General features: G+C 39.8%; 1 protein-coding gene across 42 annotated transcripts in view; it reads right to left on the minus strand.

Moving 5' to 3' along the window:
* Window positions 1-18,249, minus strand: part of smarca2 (SWI/SNF related, matrix associated, actin dependent regulator of chromatin, subfamily a, member 2) — a 214,611-nt gene that overhangs the window by 61,357 nt on the left and 135,005 nt on the right. For all 42 annotated transcript variants that reach the window (XM_052479896.1, XM_052479900.1, XM_052479899.1 and 39 more), the window contains 2 exons: window positions 4,238-4,315; window positions 2,849-3,067 (listed from right to left, as the gene is read on the minus strand). In XM_052479896.1, coding sequence (XP_052335856.1) covers window positions 2,849-3,067; window positions 4,238-4,315 — 297 coding nt within the window. The remainder of the gene's footprint in view (window positions 1-2,848; window positions 3,068-4,237; window positions 4,316-18,249) is intronic.

An 18,249-nucleotide genomic window follows, 5' to 3' on the forward strand; every position in this document is an offset into this window, starting at 1 on the left:
CAGACTGAACTAATGAGCTGAGAACAAATGTGCAGCTGTAGTAGTCACATTGTTTCAGAATCCCACAATTCTTACCTGTCTAACAGTATTAAGCATGTGTTCGTAGGACTTCTAGTTATGAAACTGAAAGTATTCAGTATTCGGAAAGTATTCAGACCCCTTGACTTTTTTCACATTTTGTTACGTTACAGCCTTATTCAAAAATGTATTAAATTAAATGTTTTCCTCATCAATCTACACACAATACCCCATAATGACAAAGCAAAAACAGGTTAGACCTTTTTGTAAATGTATTTTAAATAAGAAACAAATAACTTCAAATCAAATTTTATTTGTCACATACACATGGTTAGCAGATGTTAATGCGAGTGTAGCGAAATGCTTGTGCTTCTAGTTCCGACAATGCAGTAATAACCAACTTATTTACATAATTATTCAGAACCTTTGCTATGAGACTCTAATCAAATCAAATTTTATTTGTCACATGCGCCGAATACAACAAGTGTAGACCTTACCTTGAAATAGTTACTTACAAGCCCTTAACCAACAATGCAGTTCAAGAAATAGAGTTAAGAAAATATTTACTAAATAAACAAACATTTTTTATTTTATTTTATTGCACGCAGAGTCAGTGGATATGCAACAGTTTGGGCCGCCTAATTTGCCAGAATTTCACATAATTAAGAGATAACATTGAAGGTTGTGCAATGTAACAGAAATATTTAGACTGATGGATGCCACCCGTTAGATAAATACGGAACGGTTCCGTATCTCACTGAAAGAATAAACGTTTAGTTTTCGAGATGATAGTTTCCGGATTCGACCATATTAATGACCAAAGGTTCGTATTTCTGTGTGTTATTATGTTATAACTAAGTCTATGATTTGATAGAGCAGTCTGACTGAGCGATGGGAGGCAGCAGCAGGCTCCTAAGCATTCATTCAAACAGCACTTTAGTGCGTTTTGCCAGCAGCTCATCGCTGTGCTTCAAGCATTGAGCTGTTTATGACTTCAAGCCTATCAACTCCCAAGATTAGGCTGGTGTAACCGATGGGAAATGGCTAGCTAGTTAGCGGGGTGCGCGCTAATAGCGTTTGAAACCTCACTCGCTCTGAGACTTGGAGTGGTTGTTTCGGCTTTTGTGGAACAATGGGTAACGCAGCTTCGAGGGTGGCTGTTGTCGTTGTGTTCCTGGTTCGAGCCCAGATAGGAGTGAGGAGAGGGACGGAAGCTATACTGTTACACTGGCAATACTAAAGTGCCTATAAGAACATCCAATAGTCAAAGATTAATGAAATACAAATGGTAGAAAGAAATAGTCCTATAATTCCTATAATAACTACAACCTAAAACTTATTACCTGGGAATATTGAAGACTCATGTTTAAAGGAACCACCAGCTTTCATATGGTCTCATGTTCTGAGCAAGAAACTGAAACGTTAGCTTTCTTACATGGCACATATTGCACTTTTACTTTCTTCTCCAACACTTTGTTTTTGCATTATTTAAACCAAATAGAACATGTTTCATTATTTATTTGAGACTAAATTGATTTTATTGATGTATTATATAAAGTTAAAATAAGTGTTCATTCAGTATTGTTGAAATTGTATTTATTACAAAAAATATATATATATTTTTATTTTAAATAAATCAGCCGATTATTCGGTATCGTCTTTTTTTGGTCCTCCAATAATCGGTATCGCCATTGAAAATTCATAATCGGTCGACCTCTAGTACAGACCCTAACACATTTGATTAAAGACCTGAATGCTATGGACGTACAGCTATGTAGCTGACCTGAGTACAGACCCTAAAACATTTGATTAAAGACCTGAATGCTATGGACGTACAGCTATGTAGCTGACCTGAGTACAGACCCTAACACATTTGATTAAAGACCTGAATGCTATGGACGTACAGCTATGTAGCTGACCTGAGTACAGACCCTAAAACATTTGATTAAAGACCACAAGTCCACTCCAAATACCTCTTCTCCACCGGCTGTGTTTTGGATCAGCCTCTGGAATCAGTTCTCCCTCCCTGGGGGGTACGAACAGAGGATCCACTTGGGGAAAGTCATATTCCCAGTCGTAATGCTGGTGAGTTACCGCCGCTCTGATATCCAAAAGTTAGTTACGGATGTATGTAATATCACAAAAAAAAATCCTGGGCTAATAATTAAGAAATAACACACAAAAAAACAAAATACTGCAAAGTTGCTTAGGAACTAGAAGCAGAGCTGTCCTAACTATCGGCGCCATATTGCTTTTTTACATGAGTAGTGCATGCCACAATTTCTAAGTGGGTCTTTCTCCATTCTTCATTCGTATTTGTTGCATGAGAAATATAAGGAAAGTTAGCACTGCCGCCAATACAGACATTGTGAAAAACACAAGGCCGTAAACAGCACTTTACTGAATTGCGTGGTAGGCTATCCTTTGACAGCTTCTGCTGTTTGCAAGTGATGTAATATTGTCCCATTCCCTAGGGTTTTTTTTTTTTTTTTTTTTTTTTTTTTACCTTTATTTTACCAGGCAAGTCAGTTAAGAACATATTCTTATTTTCAATGACGGCCTGGGAACAGTGGGTTAACTGCCTGTTCAGGGGCAGAACGACAGATTTGCACCTTGTCAGCTATTTGAACTCCCAACCTTCCGGTTACTAGTCCAACGCTCTAACCACTAGGCTAGCTCTCCCTACCACTAGGGGGTTAATGGGATTAGAATTAGATTCTGGCAAACCCTGAGCCATTGTTTCTATGTTTTGTTTAATCTTTATAAATAACTTATTAAGTTATTATTATTAAGTTATTATTGACAAATAAAATAATATGTTCCAGCCTACCCTGAGCCACTGTTTCTCTGTCAGGGCGTCGCTGTAGTCAACGTCGCCTCTCCTGCGTGATCCTCGGCCGAAGATCTTCTCCTCCTCTTCCTCGCAAGTGAGCCGCTCCACCTCTGCGTCATCCTTGACGATCCAAGATGGCAGCTCATCCTCCTCCATCAGACGTGGCTTCCTTTTAGGGTTCCTGGCGTCCTCCCGCCGCCGGTCCAGGTCCATACTCTAAAGAGGAAACAACACTTTATTGATTTCTAACCCTAACCTTTAGCCTAACCCTTAAACTTCACCCTAACCCTAACATTTTACCATAACCTTTACCGTAACCATAACATGTTAACCTAACCTTTACCTTAACCTTTACCGTAACCTTTACCCTTACCCTAACCCTAACCTTTACCCTGACCCTAACCTTTACCCTGACCCTAACCTTTACCCAAAAATGTACCTTTACCCTAACATTTTACCATAACCTTTATCGTAACCTTTACCCTTACCCTAACCTTTACCGTAACAATAACATGTTAACCTAACCTTTACACTAACCCTAACCTTTAGCCCAACCCTTAAACTTCACCCTAACCCTAACATTTTACCATAACCTTTACCGTAACCTTTACCCTAACCTTTACCCCAAAATGTACCTTTACCCTAACTTTTAACATAACCTTTATCTTAACCCAAACATTTACCTTAATCCTAATCTTTACCCTAACCTTTACCCTTTCCCAAACCTTTACCTTATCCCTAACCTCTACCTTAACCTTTACCCTTTCCCTAACCTTTACCCCTAACCTTTACCCTTTCCCAAACCTTAGCCTTTACCCTATCCCAAACCTTTACCTTATCCCTAACCTCTACCTTAACCTTTACCCTAACCTTTACCCTTTCCCTAACCTTTATCCCAACCTTTACCCCTAACCTTTACCCTTTCCCTAACCTTTACCCTTTCCCTAACCTTTACCCTTTCCCCTAACCTTTACCCTTTCCCCTAACCTTTCCCCTTTCCCCTAACCTTTACCCTTTCCCCTAACCTTTACCCTTTCCCCTAACCTTTATCCCAGCCTTTACCCTAACCTTTATCCAAGCCTTTACCCCTAACCTTACCCATAACCTTTACCCTTTCCCTAACCTTTATCCCAGCCTTTACCCCTAACCTTTACCTTAATCCTAACCTTTACCTTTACCTTAATCCTAACCTTTACCCTGACCCTAACCTTTACCTTAATCCTAACTTTTACCCTAACCTTTACGCTTTCCCTAACCTTTATCCCAACCTTTACCTTTACCCTAACCTTTACCCTATAGTGATCTTATTGTGTCAGTATTCAAACTCATATCAATGTCTCGAAAGCACCATACCAAAGGCTACTGTTAATGTAATGTGCTTCTCACCATGAACAGCTCAAACTCATCCTCATTACGGGCGATCATCTGGTTCAGAGTCTCATCATCAGGCACCTCGTCTTCCTCCTACAGACACACAGTACAAAAAGACAGACATCAGACAGTACAGAACGAGACATCAGACAGTACAGATGTATGCCGTAACTGTATTGTATGGTATGGTATGAGACAGACATCAGACAGTACAGATGTATGCCGTAACTGTATTGTATGGTATGGTATGAGACAGACATCAGACAGTACATTGTAGTATGCTGTACCAGGGTATTCTACTGCATTGTAGTATGCTGTACCAGGGTATTCTATTGCATTGTAGTATGCTGTACCAGGGTATTCTATTGCATTGTAGTATGCTGTACCAGGGTATTCTATTGCATTGTGTGCTGTACCAGGGTATTCTATTGCATTGTAGTATGCTGTACCAGGGTATTCTATTGCATTGTAGTATGCTGTACCAGGGTATTCTATTGCATTGTAGTATGCTGTACCAGGGTATTCTATTGCATTGTAGTATGCTGTACCAGGGTATTCTATTGCATTGTAGTATGCTGTACCAGGGTATTCTATTGCATTGTAGTATGCTGTACCAGGGTATTCTACTGCATTGTAGTATGCTGTACCAGGGTATTCTATTGCATTGTATGCTGTACCAGGGTATTCTATTGCATTGTAGTATGCTGTACCAGGGTATTCTATTGCATTGTAGTATGCTGTACCAGGGTATTCTACTGCATTGTAGTATGCTGTACCAGGGTATTCTATTGCATTGTAGTATGCTGTACCAGGGTATTCTACTGCATTGTAGTATGCTGTACCAGGGTATTCTATTGCATTGTAGTATGCTGTACCAGGGTATTCTATTGCATTGTAGTATGCTGTACCAGGGTATTCTATTGCATTGTAGTATGCTGTACCAGGGTATTCTATTGCATTGTAGTATGCTGTACCAGGGTATTCTATTGCATTGTATGCTGTACCAGGGTATTCTATTGCATTGTAGTATGCTGTACCAGGGTATTCTACTGCATTGTATGCTGTACCAGGGTATTCTATTGCATTGTAGTATGCTGTACCAGGGTATTCTATTGCATTGTAGTATACTGTACAAGGGTATTCTATTGCATTGTATGCTGTACCAGGGTATTCTATTGCATTGTATGCTGTACCAGGGTATTCTATTGCATTGTAGTATGCTGTACCAGGGTATTCTATTGCATTGTAGTATGCTGTACCAGGGTATTCTACTGCATTGTAGTATGCTGTACCAGGGTATTCTATTGCATTGTAGTATGCTGTACCAGGGTATTCTATTGCATTGTAGTATGCTGTACCAGGGTATTCTATTGCATTGTAGTATGCTGTACCAGGGTATTCTATTGCATTGTAGTATGCTGTACCAGGGTATTCTACTGCATTGTAGTATGCTGTACCAGGGTATTCTATTGCATTGTAGTATGCTGTACCAGGGTATTCTATTGCATTGTAGTATGCTGTACCAGGGTATTCTATTGCATTGTAGTATGCTGTACCAGGGTATTCTATTGCATTGTAGTATGCTGTACCAGGGTATTCTATTGCATTGTAGTATGCTGTACCAGGGTATTCTATTGCATTGTAGTATGCTGTACCAGGGTATTCTATTGCATTGTAGTATGCTGTACCAGGGTATTCTACTGCATTGTAGTATGCTGTACCAGGGTATTCTATTGCATTGTAGTATGCTGTACCAGGGTATTCTACTGCATTGTAGTATGCTGTACCAGGGTATTCTATTGCATTGTAGTATGCTGTACCAGGGTATTCTATTGCATTGTAGTATGCTGTACCAGGGTATTCTATTGCATTGTAGTATGCTGTACCAGGGTATTCTATTGCATTGTAGTATGCTGTACCAGGGTATTCTATTGCATTGTAGTATGCTGTACCAGGGTATTCTACTGCATTGTAGTATGCTGTACCAGGGTATTCTACTGCATTGTAGTATGCTGTACCAGGGTATTCTATTGCATTGTAGTATGCTGTACCAGGGTATTCTACTGCATTGTAGTATGCTGTACCAGGGTATTCTATTGCATTGTAGTATGCTGTACCAGGGTATTCTATTGCATTGTAGTATGCTGTACCAGGGTATTCTATTGCATTGTAGTATGCTGTACCAGGGTATTCTATTGCATTGTAGTATGCTGTACCAGGGTATTCTATTGCAATGTAGTATGCTGTACCAGGGTATTCTACTGCATTGTATGCTGTACCAGGGTATTCTATTGCATTGTAGTATGCTGTACCAGGGTATTCTACTGCATTGTAGTATGCTGTACCAGGGTATTCTACTGCATTGTAGTATGCTGTACCAGGGTATTCTATTGCATTGTATGCTGTACCAGGGTATTCTATTGCATTGTAGTATGCTGTACCAGGGTATTCTACTGCATTGTAGTATGCTGTACCAGGGTATTCTATTGCATTGTATGCTGTACCAGGGTATTCTACTGCATTGTATGCTGTACCAGGGTATTCTACTGCATTGTATGCTGTACCAGGGTATTCTATTGCATTGTATGCTGTACCAGGGTATTCTACTGCATTGTAGTATGCTGTACCAGGGTATTCTACTGCATTGTATGCTGTACCAGGGTATTCTATTGCATTGTAGTATGCTGTACCAGGGTATTCTACTGCATTGTAGTATGCTGTACCAGGGTATTCTACTGCATTGTAGTATGCTGTACCAGGGTATTCTATTGCATTGTAGTATGCTGTACCAGGGTATTCTACTGCATTGTAGTATGCTGTACCAGGGTATTCTACTGCATTGTAGTATGCTGTACCAGGGTATTCTACTGCATTGTATGCTGTACCAGGGTATTCTACTGCATTGTAGTATGCTGTACCAGGGTATTCTACTGCATTGTAGTATGCTGTACCAGGGTATTCTACTGCATTGTAGTATGCTGTACCAGGGTATTCTACTGCATTGTAGTATGCTGTACCAGGGTATTCTACTGCATTGTATGCTGTACCAGGGTATTCTACTGCATTGTAGTATGCTGTACCAGGGTATTCTACTGCATTGTGTGCTGTACCAGGGTATTCTACTGCATTGTGTGCTGTACCAGGGTATTCTACTGCATTGTAGTATGCTGTACCAGGGTATTCTACTGCATTGTATGCTGTACCAGGGTATTCTACTGCATTGTATGCTGTACCAGGGTATTCTATTGCATTGTAGTATGCTGTACCAGGGTATTCTACTGCATTGTATGCTGTATCAGGATATTATATTGCATTGTAGTATGCTGTACCAGGGTATTCTATTGCAATGTAGTATGCTGTACCAGGGTATTCTATTGCATTGTAGTATGCTGTACCAGGGTATTCTACTGCATTGTGTGCTGTACCAGGGTATTCTACTGCATTGTAGTATGCTGTACCAGGGTATTCTACTGCATTGTATGCTGTACCAGGGTATTCTATTGCATTGTAGTATGCTGACCAGGGTATTCTACTGCATTGTATGCTGTACCAGGGTATTCTATTGCATTGTAGTATGCTGTACCAGGGTATTCTACTGCATTGTAGTATGCTGTACCAGGGTATTAACTGCATTGTATGCTGTACCAGGGTATTCTACTGCATTGTAGTATGCTGTACCAGGGTATTCTACTGCATTGTAGTATGCTGTACCAGGGTATTCTACTGCATTGTAGTATGCTGTACCAGGGTATTCTACTGCATTGTATGCTGTACCAGGGTATTCTACTGCATTGTATGCTGTACCAGGGTATTCTACTGCATTGTAGTATGCTGTACCAGGGTATTCTACTGCATTGTATGCTGTACCAGGGTATTCTACTGCATTGTATGCTGTACCAGGGTATTCTACTGCATTGTAGTATGCTGTACCAGGGTATTCTACTGCATTGTATGCTGTACCAGGGTATTATATTGCATTGTAGTATGCTGTACCAGGGTATTCTATTGCATTGTATGCTGTACCAGGGTATTCTACTGCATTGTATGCTGTACCAGGGTATTCTACTGCATTGTAGTATGCTGTACCAGGGTATTCTACTGCATTGTAGTATGCTGTACCAGGGTATTCTATTGCATTGTAGTATGCTGTACCAGGGTATTCTATTGCATTGTAGTATGCTGTACCAGGGTATTCTATTGCATTGTAGTATGCTGTACCAGGGTATTCTATTGCAATGTAGTATGCTGTACCAGGGTATTCTACTGCATTGTAGTATGCTGTACCAGGGTATTCTACTGCATTGTATGCTGTACCAGGGTATTCTATTGCATTGTAGTATGCTGTACCAGGGTATTCTACTGCATTGTAGTATGCTGTACCAGGGTATTCTACTGCATTGTATGCTGTACCAGGGTATTCTATTGCATTGTATGCTGTACCAGGGTATTCTATTGCATTGTAGTATGCTGTACCAGGGTATTCTACTGCATTGTATGCTGTACCAGGGTATTCTATTGCATTGTATGCTGTACCAGGGTATTCTACTGCATTGTAGTATGCTGTACCAGGGTATTCTACTGCATTGTATGCTGTACCAGGGTATTCTACTGCATTGTAGTATGCTGTACCAGGGTATTCTACTGCATTGTATGCTGTACCAGGGTATTCTACTGCATTGTATGCTGTACAAGGGTATTCTACTGCATTGTAGTATGCTGTACCAGGGTATTCTACTGCATTGTAGTATGCTGTACCAGGGTATTCTACTGCATTGTAGTATGCTGTACCAGGGTATTCTATTGCATTGTAGTATGCTGTACCAGGGTATTCTACTGCATTGTAGTATGCTGTACCAGGGTATTCTACTGCATTGTAGTATGCTGTACCAGGGTATTCTACTGCATTGTATGCTGTACCAGGGTATTCTACTGCATTGTAGTATGCTGTACCAGGGTATTCTACTGCATTGTAGTATGCTGTACCAGGGTATTCTACTGCATTGTAGTATGCTGTACCAGGGTATTCTACTGCATTGTAGTATGCTGTACCAGGGTATTCTACTGCATTGTATGCTGTACCAGGGTATTCTACTGCATTGTAGTATGCTGTACCAGGGTATTCTACTGCATTGTATGCTGTACCAGGGTATTCTACTGCATTGTATGCTGTACCAGGGTATTCTACTGCATTGTAGTATGCTGTACCAGGGTATTCTACTGCATTGTATGCTGTACCAGGGTATTCTACTGCATTGTATGCTGTACCAGGGTATTCTATTGCATTGTAGTATGCTGTACCAGGGTATTCTACTGCATTGTATGCTGTACCAGGATATTATATTGCATTGTAGTATGCTGTACCAGGGTATTCTACTGCATTGTAGTATGCTGTACCAGGGTATTCTATTGCATTGTAGTATGCTGTACCAGGGTATTCTACTGCATTGTATGCTGTACCAGGGTATTCTACTGCATTGTAGTATGCTGTACCAGGGTATTCTACTGCATTGTATGCTGTACCAGGGTATTCTACTGCATTGTAGTATGCTGTACCAGGGTATTCTACTGCATTGTATGCTGTACCAGGGTATTCTACTGCATTGTAGTATGCTGTACCAGGGTATTCTACTGCATTGTAGTATGCTGTACCAGGGTATTCTACTGCATTGTATGCTGTACCAGGGTATTCTACTGCATTGTAGTATGCTGTACCAGGGTATTCTACTGCATTGTAGTATGCTGTACCAGGGTATTCTACTGCATTGTAGTATGCTGTACCAGGGTATTCTACTGCATTGTGTGCTGTACCAGGGTATTCTACTGCATTGTATGCTGTACCAGGGTATTCTACTGCATTGTAGTATGCTGTACCAGGGTATTCTACTGCATTGTAGTATGCTGTACCAGGGTATTCTACTGCATTGTATGCTGTACCAGGGTATTCTATTGCATTGTAGTATGCTGTACCAGGGCATTCTAGGGCTGCATTGTATGCTGTACCAGGATATTATATTGCATTGTAGTATGCTGTACCAGGGTATTCTATTGCAATGTAGTATGCTGTACCAGGGTATTCTACTGCATTGTGTGCTGTACCAGGGTATTCTACTGCATTGTAGTATGCTGTACCAGGGTATTCTACTGCATTGTAGTATGCTGTACCAGGGTATTCTACTGCATTGTAGTATGCTGTACCAGGGTATTCTACTACATTGTAGTATGCTGTACCAGGGTATTCTATTGCATTGTAGTATGCTGTACAAGGGTATTCTACTGCATTGTAGTATGCTGTACCAGGGTATTCTATTGCATTGTAGTATGCTGTACCAGGGTATTTTATTGCATTGTAGTATGCTGTACCAGGGTATTCTACTGCATTGTATGCTGTACCAGGGTATTCTACTGCATTGTAGTATGCTGTACCAGGGTATTCTATTGCATTGTAGTATGCTGTACCAGGATATTCTATTGCATTGTAGTATGCTGTACCAGGGTATTCTACTGCATTGTAGTATGCTGTACCAGGGTATTCTACTGCATTGTGTGCTGTACCAGGGTATTCTACTGCATTGTAGTATGCTGTACCAGGGTATTCTACTGCATTGTAGTATGCTGTACCAGGGTATTCTACTGCATTGTAGTATGCTGTACCAGGGTATTCTACTGCATTGTAGTATGCTGTACCAGGGTATTCTACTGCATTGTAGTATGCTGTACCAGGGTATTCTATTGCATTGTAGTATGCTGTACCAGGGTATTCTATTGCATTGTAGTATGCTGTACCAGGGTATTCTACTGCATTGTAGTATGCTGTACCAGGGTATTCTACTGCATTGTAGTATGCTGTACCAGGGTATTCTACTGCATTGTAGTATGCTGTACCAGGGTATTCTACTGCATTGTATGCTGTACCAGGGTATTCTACTGCATTGTATGCTGTACCAGGGTATTCTACTGCATTGTATGCTGTACCAGGGTATTCTACTGCATTGTATGCTGTACCAGGGTATTCTACTGCATTGTATGCTGTACCAGGGTATTCTACTGCATTGTATGCTGTACCAGGGTATTGTACCAGGGTATTATATTGCATTGTAGTATGCTGTACCAGGATATTATATTGCATTGTAGTATGCTGTACCAGGGTATTCTATTGGATTGTATGCTGTACCAGGGTATTCTATTGCATTGTGTGCTGTACCAGGGTATTCAACTGCATTGTATGCTGTACCAGGGTATTCTACTGCATTGTAGTATGCTGTACCAGGGTATTCTACTGCATTGTGTGCTGTACCAGGGTATTCTACTACATTGTAGTATGCTGTACCAGGGTATTCTACTGCATTGTATGCTGTACCAGGGTATTCTATTGCATTGTAGTATGCTGTACCAGGGTATTCTACTGCATTGTAGTATGCTGTACCAGGGTATTGTACCAGGGTATTATATTGCATTGTGTGCTGCACCAGGGTATTCTACTGCATTGTATGCTGTACCAGGGTATTGTACCAGGGTATTATATTGCATTGTAGTATGCTGTACCAGGATATTATATTGCATTGTAGTATGCTGTACCAGGGTATTCTATTGGATTGTATGCTGTACCAGGGTATTCTATTGCATTGTATGCTGTACCAGGGTATTCTATTGCATTGTATGCTGTACCAGGGTATTCTACTGCATTGTATGCTGTACCAGGGTATTCTACTGCATTGTATGCTGTACCAGGGTATTCTACTGCATTGTAGTATGCTGTACCAGGGTATTCTACTGCATTGTATGCTGTACCAGGGTATTCTATTGCATTGTATGCTGTACCAGGGTATTCTACTGCATTGTGTGCTGTACCAGGGTATTCTATTGCATTGTGTGCTGTACCAGGGTATTCTATTGCATTGTAGTATACTGTACCAGGGTATTCTATTGCATTGTAGTATGCTGTACCAGGGTATTCTATTGCATTGTGTGCTGTACCAGGGTATTCTATTGCATTGTATGCTGTACCAGGGTATTCTACTGCATTGTAGTATGCTGTACCAGGGTATTCTATTGCATTGTAGTATGCTGTACCAGGGTATTCTACTGCATTGTAGTATGCTGTACCAGGGTATTCTATTGCATTGTATGCTGTACCAGGGTATTCTACTGCATTGTAGTTTGCTGTACCAGGGTATTCTACTGCATTGTAGTATGCTGTACCAGGGTATTCTATTGCATTGTAGTATGCTGTACCAGGGTATTCTACTGCATTGTATGCTGTACCAGGGTATTCTACTGCATTGTAGTATGCTGTACCAGGGTATTCTATTGCATTGTAGTATGCTGTACCAGGGTATTCTACTGCATTGTAGTATGCTGTACCAGGGTATTCTACTGCATTGTATGCTGTACCAGGGTATTCTATTGCATTGTATGCTGTACCAGGGTATTCTATTGCATTGTATGCTGTACCAGGGTATTCTACTGCATTGTATGCTGTACCAGGGTATTCTATTGCATTGTATGCTGTACCAGGGTATTCTATTGCATTGTAGTATGCTGTACCAGGGTATTCTACTGCATTGTATGCTGTACCAGGGTATTCTATTGCATTGTATGCTGTACCAGGGTATTCTACTGCATTGTATGCTGTACCAGGGTATTCTACTGCATTGTAGTATGCTGTACCAGGGTATTCTACTGCATTGTAGTATGCTGTACCAGGGTATTCTACTGCATTGTATGCTGTACCAGGGTATTCTACTGCATTGTAGTATGCTGTACCAGGGTATTCTACTGCATTGTAGTATGCTGTACCAGGGTATTCTACTGCATTGTAGTATGCTGTACCAGGGTATTCTACTGCATTGTAGTATGCTGTACCAGGGTATTCTACTGCATTGTATGCTGTACCAGGGTATTCTACTGCATTGTAGTATGCTGTACCAGGGTATTCTACTGCATTGTATGCTGTACCAGGGTATTCTACTGCATTGTATGCTGTACCAGGGTATTCTATTGCATTGTATGCTGTACCAGGGTATTCTACTGCATTGTGTGCTGCACCAGAGTATTCTATTGCATTGTAGTATGCTGTACCAGGGTATTCTACTGCATTGTGTGCTGTACCAGGGTATTCTACTGCATTGTGTGCTGTACCAGGGTATTCTACTGCATTGTATGCTGTACCATGGTATTCTATTGCATTGTAGTATGCTGTACCAGGGTATTCTACTGCATTGTAGTATGCTGTACCAGGGTATTCTATTGCATTGTAGTATGCTGTACCAGGGTATTCTACTGCATTGTATGCTGTACCAGGGTATTCTACTGCATTGTGTGCTGTACGAGGGTATTCTACTGCATTGTGTGCTGTACCAGGGTATTCTATTGCATTGTGTGCTGTACCAGGGTATTCTACTGCATTGTAGTATGCTGTACCAGGGTATTCTACTGCATTGTGTGCTGTACCAGGGTATTCTACTGCATTGTAGTTTCTTACCTAGGTTTTCTTTGCAAATCAAATCAAATGTATTTATATAGCCCTTCGTACATCAGCTGATATCTCAACGTGCTGTACAGAAACCCAGCCTAAAACCACAAACACCAAGCAATGCAGGTGTAGAAGCACGGTGGCTAGGAAAAACTACCTAGAAAGGCCAAAACTTAGGAAGAAACCTAGAGAGGAACCAGGCTATGTGGGGTGGCCAGTCCTCTTCTGGCTGTGCCGGGTAGAGATTATAACAGAACATGGCCAAGATGTATTGCTTTGTGTGCTGTACCTGTATTGTATTGTTTGCTGGACCTGTATTGCATTGTTTGCTGGACCTGTATTGCATTGTACGCTGTACCTGTATTGTATGGTATGCTGTACCTGTATTGTATTGTTTGCTGGACCTGTATTGCATTGTGTGCTGTACCTGTATTGCATTGTTTGCTGGACCTGTATTGCATTGTGTGCTGTACCTGTATTGTATTATATGCTGTACCTGTATTGTACCGTATACTGTACCTGTACTGGAATAGAATGCTGCACCTGTATTGTATTGTATGCTGGACCTGTATTGTATTGTATGCTGTACCTGTATTGTATTGTATGCTGTACCTGTAGTGTATTGTATGCTGTACCTGTAGTGTATTGTATGTTGTACCTGTATTGTATTGTATGCTGTACTTGTATTGTATTGTGTACCTGTAGTATATTGTATGGTATGCTGTACCTGTATTGTATTGTGTACCTGTATTGTATGGTATGCTGTACTTGTATTGTATTGTGTACCTGTAGTGTATTGTATGCTGTACCTGTATTGTATGGTATGCTGTACCTGTATTGTATTGTGTACCTGTAGTATATTGTATGCTGTACCTGTATTGTATGCTATGCTGTACCTGTATTGTATGGTATGCTGTACTTGAATTGTATTGTGTACCTGTAGTATATTGTATGCTGTACCTGTATTGTATGGTATGCTGTACCTGTATTGTATGGTATGCTGTACCTGTATTGTATTGTGTACCTGTAGTATATTGTATGCTGTACCTGTATTGTATGGTATGCTGTACCTGTATTGTATTGTGTACCTGTAGTATATTGTATGCTGTACCTGTATTGTATGGTATGCTGTACCTGTATTGTATTGTGTACCTGTAGTATATTGTATGCTGTACCTGTATTGTATGTTGTACCTGTATGGTATGCTGTACTTGTATTGTATTGTGTACCTGTAGTATATTGTATGCTGTACCTGTATTGTATGTTGTACCTGTATTGTATGCTGTACCTGTATTGTATGGTATGCTGTACTTGTATTGTATACCTGTAGTATATTGTATGCTGTACCTGTATTGTATTGTGTACCTGTAGTATATTGTATGCTGTACCTGTATTGTATGGTATGCTGTACCTGTATTGTATTGTGTACCTGTAGTATATTGTATGCTGTACCTGTATTGTATGGTATGCTGTACCTGTATTGTATTGTTTGCTGGACCTGTATTGCATTGTGTGCTGTACCTGTATTGCATTGTTTGCTGTACCTGTATTGTATGGTATGCTGTACCTGTATTGTATTGTTTGTTGGACCTGTATTGCATTGTGTGCTGTACCTGTATTGTACTGTATACTGTACCTGTACTGGAATAGAATGCTGCACCTGTATTGTATTGCATTGTGTGCTGTACCTGTATTGTATTATATGCTGTACCTGTATTGTACCGTATACTGTACCTGTACTGGAATAGAATGCTGCACCTGTATTGTATTGTATGCTGGACCTGTATTGTATTGTATGCTGTACTTGTATTGTGTACCTGTAGTATATTGTATGCTGTACCTGTATTGTATGGTATGCTGTACCTGTATTGTATTGTGTACCTGTAGTATATTGTATGCTGTACCTGTATTGTATGGTATGCTGTACCTGTATTGTATTGTGTACCTGTATTGTATGGTATGCTGTACTTGTATTGTATTGTGTACCTGTAGTGTATTGTGTACCTGTACTGTATGGTATGCTGTACTTGTATTGTATTGTGTACCTGTATTGTATGCTGTACCTGTATTGTATGGTATGCTGTACCTGTATTGTATTGTATGCTGTACCTGTAGTATATTGTGTACCTGTAGTATATTGTATGCTGTACCTGTATTGTATGGTATGGTATGCTGTACCTGTATTGTATTGTGTACCTGTATTGTATGGTATGCTGTACTTGTATTGTATTGTGTACCTGTATTGTATGCTGTACCTGTATTGTATGGTATGCTGTACCTGTATTGTATTGTATGCTGTACCTGTATTGTATTGTATGCTGTACCTGTAGTATATTGTGTACCTGTAGTATATTGTATGCTGTACCTGTATTGTATGGTATGGTATGCTGTACCTGTATTGTATTGTGTACCTGTATTGTATGGTATGCTGTACTTGTATTGTATTGTGTACCTGTAGTGTATTGTGTACCTGTATTGTATGGTATGCTGTACTTGTATTGTATTGTGTACCTGTATTGTATGCTGTACCTGTATTGTATGGTATGCTGTACCTGTATTGTATTGTATGCTGTACCTGTATTGTATTGTATGCTGTACCTGTATTGTATTGTATGCTGTACCTGTATTGTATTGTATGCTGTACCTGTAGTATATTGTGTACCTGTAGTATATTGTATGCTGTACCTGTAGTATATTGTATGCTGTCCTTGTATTGTATTGTGTACCTGTAGTATATTGTATGCTGTACCTGTATTGTATTGTGTACCTGTAGTATATTGTACCTGTATTGTATTGTGTACCTGTAGTATATGGTATGCTGTACCTGTATTGTATGGTATGCTGTACCTGTATTGTGTACCTGTAGTATATTGTATGCTGTACCTGTATTGTATTGTGTACCTGTATTGTATGGTATGCTGTACTTGTATTGTATTGTGTGCTGTACCTGTATTGTATTGTATGCTGTACCTGTAGTATATTGTGTACCTGTAGTATATTGTATGATGTACCTGTATTGTATGGTATGGTATGCTGTACCTGTATTGTATTGTGTACCTGTATTGTATGGTATGCTGTACTTGTATTGTGTACCTGTAGTGTATTGTGTACCTGTATTGTATGGTATGCTGTAATTGTATTGTATTGTGTACCTGTATTGTATGCTGTACCTGTATTGTATGGTATGCTGTACCTGTATTGTATGCTGTACCTGTATTGTATGGTATGCTGTACCTGTATTGTATGCTGTACCTGTATTGTATTGTATGCTGTACCTGTAGTATATTGTGTACCTGTAGTATATTGTATGCTGTACCTGTAGTATATTGTATGCTGTACTTGTATTGTGTACCTGTAGTATATTGTATGCTGTACCTGTATTGTATTGTGTACCTGTAGTATATTGTATGCTGTACCTGTATTGTATACCTGTAGTATATGGTATGCTGTACCTGTATTGTGTACCTGTAGTATATTGTATGCTGTACCTGTAGTATATTGTATGCTGTACCTGTATTGTATTGTGTACCTGTATTGTATGGTATGCTGTACTTGTATTGTATTGTGTGCTGTACCTGTATTGTATTGTATGCTGTACCTGTAGTATATTGTGTACCTGTAGTATATTGTATGCTGTACCTGTATTGTATGGTATGGTATGCTGTACCTGTATTGTATTGTGTACCTGTATTGTATGGTATGCTGTACTTGTATTGTATTGTGTACCTGTAGTGTATTGTGTACCTGTATTGTATGGTATGCTGTAATTGTATTGTGTACCTGTATTGTATGGTATGCTGTACTTGTATTGTATTGTGTACCTGTAGTGTATTGTGTACCTGTATTGTATGGTATGCTGTACCTGTATTGTATTGTATGCTGTACCTGTATTGTATGGTATGCTGTACCTGTATTGTATTGTATGCTGTACCTGTATTGTATTGTATGCTGTACCTGTAGTATATTGTGTACCTGTAGTATATTGTATGCTGTACCTGTAGTATATTGTATGCTGTACTTGTATTGTGTACCTGTAGTATATTGTATGCTGTACCTGTATTGTATTGTGTACCTGTAGTATATTGTATGCTGTACCTGTATTGTATTGTGTACCTGTAGTATATGGTATGCTGTACCTGTATTGTGTACCTGTAGTATATTGTATGCTGTACCTGTAGTATATTGTATGCTGTACCTGTATTGTATTGTGTACCTGTAGTATATTGTATGCTGTACCTGTAGTATATTGTATGCTGTACCTGTATTGTATTGTGTACCTGTAGTATATGGTATGCTGTACCTGTATTGTATGGTATGCTGTACCTGTATTGTGTACCTGTAGTATATTGTATGCTGTACCTGTATTGTATGGTATGCTGTACCTGTATTGTGTACCTGTAGTATATTGTATCCTGTACCTGTAGTATATTGTATGCTGTACCTGTATTGTATACCTGTAGTATATTGTATGCTGTACCTGTAGTATATTGTATGCTGTACCTGTATTGTATTGTGTACCTGTAGTATATTGTATGCTGTACCTGTATTGTATTGT

This window comes from Oncorhynchus keta, chromosome 25, assembly GCF_023373465.1.
Source record: "Oncorhynchus keta strain PuntledgeMale-10-30-2019 chromosome 25, Oket_V2, whole genome shotgun sequence".
In the NCBI taxonomy this organism is placed as follows: domain Eukaryota; kingdom Metazoa; phylum Chordata; class Actinopteri; order Salmoniformes; family Salmonidae; genus Oncorhynchus; species Oncorhynchus keta.